At 36.7% G+C, this 6,000-nt stretch overlaps 1 protein-coding gene across 4 annotated transcripts in view; it reads right to left on the bottom strand.

Moving 5' to 3' along the window:
• Nucleotides 1–1,562: 1,562 nt before the first annotated feature.
• Nucleotides 1,563–6,000, bottom strand: part of CTTNBP2 (cortactin binding protein 2) — a 77,309-nt gene continuing 72,871 nt past the window's right edge. For all 4 annotated transcript variants that reach the window (XM_050986745.1, XM_030237830.2, XM_050986738.1 and 1 more), the window contains 2 exons: nucleotides 4,760–4,861; nucleotides 1,563–3,126 (listed from right to left, as the gene is read on the bottom strand). In XM_050986745.1, coding sequence (XP_050842702.1) covers nucleotides 2,968–3,126; nucleotides 4,760–4,861 — 261 coding nt within the window. In that variant the 3' untranslated portion in view covers nucleotides 1,563–2,967. The remainder of the gene's footprint in view (nucleotides 3,127–4,759; nucleotides 4,862–6,000) is intronic.

Below are 6,000 nucleotides of genomic sequence, written 5' to 3'. Positions count from 1 at the left end.
AGCAGATGGATGAGAAGTATCTTTCATTGTTTCTCTGGTTGAAGACATTGAGATGTATATAAAGAATATACAGTGTAGTCAGATGAGGGCTAAATTAAAAGTCTTTCACTGCCCCAGTGGCTTGCCAAATGGATTTTCCAGTAGAAGCTTCCCTATACCTTCTGAGATACTCCTCCATGGAGATGGGGTCTCTCTCTTCACTTACCTCTTTCAAAGTTATGGGGTAATAGCTGGGGGCAGATGCAGCATGGATGGGTGTGGCCCACCACAGCACACTCCAATCCTCTCTGCTTGAGACACAGAAAGCAAGGAAAGAGAAAGGATTTTGCCCATTACAAACCCAAAGTTAGAGTAGCTGGTATGACAAGTCATTCATGAGGAGTGCTGTTTGTAGCATCATGGGAATAACCTGAAGACACAAGTGAAACCCCGAGTTCATGAACAGAGCCTGGTCTTGCTTCAGCACAACCTATCACAAACCAAGTGATAAGCCAGCAGAGAAGTCAGCATGTCCACAAGCAAACTGTGTCACGGCTATGTGGTGCTCATTCTTTGAGGGCAGGAACTGCTGTGGCCTAACAAGAGAGATTAGCACTTAGTACAGAAGAGACCCACCAATTAGGGGATATGCAAGATACTGTGAGATTAAAGCTGCATGGAGATCACAGACTGTGTTGAACTGACAGACAAACAAAATTACAGCAGAAGTCAAAAAGGTGAAAGATGCAGATGGAGAGTTTAGGACAGCAGGCTGAAAAAGGAAGGCTAATGAGGGTGTTGAAAGGCAATGCTAAATTTAGCAAGACACCTGACTTTCACACCATGACCAAAGTTACTCTGTCCTCCACAAATTTTCATGCACAGTACAGTACTGATTAGTTTTTACTCCCACAGACAATATGCAGTTTTTAAATAGGCCTCAAAGCAAGCTTTAGGACACTACCCAGTATCTTCCCACATAGGAGCACACTGTTAGCTCTTTATCTATATGAGTTCTCACATTTAAGGTGTATTTTAAACACAGAACAAACCTGGCTTAGAAGCATGTCAGGATTTTTCTTTTCTTATAACTCTTTAAAAAAAATTGTTATTACAAATTCTGATGTTGAAATTTATGTGATCCTTACAAATGGTGTCTTCCACTTGTGTTCCTCTTTGGCCATGAAATCCATACCTGAGCTTCTCACACAAGCTACCTCACCGCTGCTCACTGCTTCAGCACATCAGGGATCCTACTTGCTGAGACTCACTGCTCCGACCTGCAGGGCCTGGCAGCTGACTCATTCTGCTAAGAACCACCAGCAAAAGCAGCATATATTTTCAGCACAAAAAATATTAAAAAAATAAAAGTAAAAATCAGTCTCTAGAGAAATGAACTGTACTTAGTTACACATTACTATCACAGCAAATTGAAGTCTTAATGAAACAGCAATTGCCTAAAACCAAGGTACTTTCTAAATATATTGTGCAGGAAATTATTTCAGAAATAAGCTTCTAATATTCAATATCTGTAGAGCCAACACACACACACAAACTCAGAGAAAGAAAGACAATATGCCATACAAAGATTTTATTGACATGAGTCTGGGATAACTGTTTTATATACAAAGGCAAAGTGTTAGGAAACAGTTAATCCTTTCCTCCTCTGGGCTTATTTCGAGAAAACTGCTCTTTTGGATATTAGTGTCATATCACTGCCCAAATTCTCCAAACCATCTCCCACTAACCCAACAGAAGGCATCTAAGTCTGATCTCCAGAAAAATCTGCACTTTCCCCTGCCCAACAGGTGAGTTATCTCGACAGTGCACATTTCCACATTCCTACAATTCACAAGGATGTAACTGCAACTATTGTTGAAAGAGGCTGGGGAAATACACCCTGCATAGCAACTGTCCCTCATGGGAACATGATCTACCTCAGTGGTGGAGAGAAAAATGACAAAGAGTTAATTTTAACGGCAACTCAAGTATCATTTTATAGCAATTACATCTTAAATCCACAACAGAAATTGATAATTACATAGTAACTCATTGCTACTACATTATCTTGGATAATACTGTAAGTTAAGCTTTTGCTCAAATTCCTTTTCAGTAAAATCTGTTTCTGTAAAACACTTTTATTTCTTGGATGCTTTTAAAACACTAATGAAGCATATAAAAGTTTTTACAGTATACAAGAAAAACTAAATTAATAAATGATCACATTTTCTTCAATTCTATCAAAGAGTCTGAGAAAAATAACTTTTGTTGCATTTTAATTTCTCAATCTCTTTCCTTTTTTAAGAGATGAAATTTATAAAGGAAATTCATTACAATTTAGATGAAGAGAAGCTTGAGAAAAACAAAATCACAATTCAGCAGGCAGATGATGATGATGAAATCAAGGTGTTTAATATGGCTTGTAGCTGAAAGTAATCGATCTGCAATTCCAAACATTTCAGTTATTGCCACATTCACTAATTTTTCATTGAGTGAAGATAAAATGTCTTTAAAATGCATGAACAATAGCATGAAGCCATTGTTGTATATATTGTGCAACTCATCTGAATGCAGATTAACATGTGAACTTAATAGAATATATTTATGTACAGTATATACACAACAGAATCCTGTGGTAGGTACCCCTGAATATTATTATTTAAATAAGTAATTTTCATATTAAAAGAAGAAAAAAACCCAACCATCTATGGAGGAGGCAAAATGCCCATTTCTGAACTTTAAATCAATATAATTTCCAGCTGATGTACATAGAAATAAAACCGTGGTCCTGTACAAACTTTACATTACAGGGTAACAGTTTGTTTTTAAAAAATATTTACATATTTAAGTACTTGGTTCTTTGCAATAGAGATTATATGAACATGAAAAACTGTAAGATAGGCAGGTTTATTTATTGGATTTTTCTATTCTTTTTTGTGCAAATTCCAAATCTCTCTTTTTGTGTTTTCTGCCTCTATTTGCCTTGTATTACTGCTGCTGCTTTTTTTTAGTATTCTGAGAAGGCTGGGTGACTTTGCTTCTAGGAACAGGAAGAAAAGATTTAACTCTTGAAACACCCAACTCTGTCTTTGATTTACTGTTGCTGCTTTCCACAGTTCGACTGCTGCTGAGAGGACGCATTCCATCCTGGAAATAAAGAGAAAAAAAGCATTATGTGTATAAATAATTGACATGGTTGGGTGGTGTTTCCTTCATTTTGGCCAACATCTCCCCAGAAAAAAAATATTTTTTAATTCTGTGTGAAAGATTTTGACCAAGTTTTTCACAAATCTCCCAAGTAGCTAAGCTTGTCTACTTACAGGTCAATATAGTAATGCCTTCTGTTGTTAGCAGGAATTTTTAAAGAAAAAAATCACTAGGAGAAATGTACAGCAGGAACTGGTAGGTCAGGCATCACTACTGTGTGAAGCTCTGATTTGGGATGCCTGAATGTGTTTAGAGAAATATTCAAAAGGAGTACACCTCCTTGGTGTAGGTGTAGGCAAGGTTAAAATTATTTCTTTTAGTGGAGACTGTTCTATGGATTTAAAGTAAAATTACAGAAAGTACTTTAACTTTCTGAATATTTGGATACAAAGAAATATGATTGCAAGGCTGTTAACTCATCTGACCCGGAGTCAGGCTCAGCTGGTCTGAGCCTGGTGCTGATTACAGCAAGGTTGTGGGTTCAGTCCTCGTATGGGTCATTCACTCCAAAGTTGGACTCGAAAATCCTTGTGGGTCCCTTCCAATTCAGAATATTTGGTGGTCTGTGAAAGTCAGCTCTTTTAATGCTGAAGTGTGCTAGTTAATCCAGTTTCAGGAATTTCACTGTATCAGCAGAAAATGGTGTCTCTAGAAAAGAATTTACTGCAGTCAGATAAAACATCAGGACTGGCCTCCAAAAGACCCATACCAAAGGAACACGGAAGGCCTGGTAGGGGAACACAGGTCACAGATTATGCCCTGGCGAAGATTAACTGAGCTCAGAAGCCCTCTTGATGTTTACAAACACAAAGAGCAAAAAAGAAAAGGGTACAAATTGTAACAACAGAGAAAACATAATTTTCCAAAGAATGAAAACTAAGCAGGACATAATTTAATCTTTGTATTTAGTAGGGATGGTAGCGTCCACAAACAGTAATAAAAATTTCTGAAAAGAAGATGTAGTAGACTTACTATATCTTCCAATAATATTCAGCTTATCTTCCCACTCAGAAGTCACTGAAGTTTATTTACATATATAACATAGCAAGATAACTGTATATTTCAGCAAACAGTTAGGTAAAAAATAGGAACTGAATAGCCCTAAAAATGCTATTCTTCACAAACTTTGGTAGTATCATGTCTTTTCAATATTTTTGCCCCTGAGAGCTCTGACATCAGAGCAACCAGAAATTTTACATCAAGAATTTTAAAAGTGGTGCTTTTGCAAACTTACTGAATGACATTAATTGAGAGGAAACAACAAACCCAGGTTTATTTCTCTTCATATCTGATGGAAATAACTTGTAATGTCAAAAATACTTGGCCTGGGGTGATGGCTAAATGTAGAAAGCCAAAACTGAAAGCAAATACATCCATTGTTTTAATAAAGCTTTAGCTTCTATTAAGACACATGAAAGAAACTTGGCATGGTAGTCTAGCAAGTTTCCTAAGAATTATGACAGTTTTTTCTTGTAATAAACAGGGCACTAATTCTTGGGATCCAGTCAGAAATTCAGATTTGGAGAAACTCAAGACACCTTTCCTATCCTACTGTAAAACTCATTTCACCTACCTTTTGTGTTGTTGTTCTATTTGGGTTAATACCACTTGCAGAAAATACAGGAATTTTCTGGGAGTTACTGAACATCAGTAACTCATCTTTAGAATCTGCAATCTAAAGAAAGATAAGAAAATGGTTATTTTTGGTTATTCACAGAGATTATGTTTGAATTTGCCAATTTTTGGAGGCTTGATTTTATTTTCATGGTTTCTGTACAATGCAACGCATAATTATTCAAAGAACAATTAAAATATCTCTTCTTTACTCCTGAGTGCATTTTTAGAAGATGGGAGATGGAGATTTCATATCAACTACAATCAGAGGAAGATTAAACATGGATTTCCAGAGTAATGCTTCTCAGTGGAGCTTAAGGACAGAAGCCCATCAAATTTTACCCAGCCCCCAGGAACATCAGAAAAATGAATGATCGTTTTCTCTTTCTCTTGCCATGTTTCTTCCCTACTATTTTTTCTTCCCTTTTTCCTATTTTTCCTGACCAGAAAGTAAAAGACAGAGCCTGCTCAAGATGCTGTCCTCACTGAAAACTAGGTATTTTATCCTGATCCAATTCAGTTCTGCAACTGCAAAAGTATTCCATCCCAACCCAGTGAAGGCAGCAGGAATATATTCGAGTGAAAGGGCAAATTAAAGAGCAGAAGTACTTATTCTGTTGGCATCCTGGAATTACATCACACAAAGAAAGCATGTAACAGCACCCTTACTTCTGCAAGGCTCTACTACTAGGCATCTGGGGAATTAACAACAGAAATTCCAGCCAAGGATGGTTCCACCCATGGTGAGGAAACTGAACAAAAGATTTGACATCTATCTTCTTCCTTATCTAACCCGTATTTCCTTGAATTGTCATCAACAAGCAATTATACTTTGCATGTTATTAAACACAATTTTAAGTTGGTTACCGTTTCTTTAAGCATATCCCATTCTTTTAATGATAGCTACAGTAAATCCCTGCTAACTGACTGGTGATTAGCTTGCCAGCTTGGTGCATATGACTCATGCATGCACTGTAAATACTTTAAGAAAAACAACCCAAAACAAAACACTTTAATAAAGGGTTTCAATAAACAGGTTGAACAATCTTCCCAAACACAGTATTTCTTTTTTTAATAAAAACTTGGTTGTCTTCTAAGAGTAAACAGAATACTTAAAAAAGCAAAACTAATGGAAGCGCTGTTCAGGGAAATCCTAGAGGATGTCATGCACAGCCTAACTGGACAATAGCCTAAGACTGA

This window comes from Serinus canaria, chromosome 1A (assembly GCF_022539315.1).
Source record: "Serinus canaria isolate serCan28SL12 chromosome 1A, serCan2020, whole genome shotgun sequence".
NCBI classification, from domain to species: Eukaryota; Metazoa; Chordata; class Aves; order Passeriformes; family Fringillidae; genus Serinus; species Serinus canaria.
This window is presented reverse-complemented; position numbering and strand designations above follow the sequence as displayed.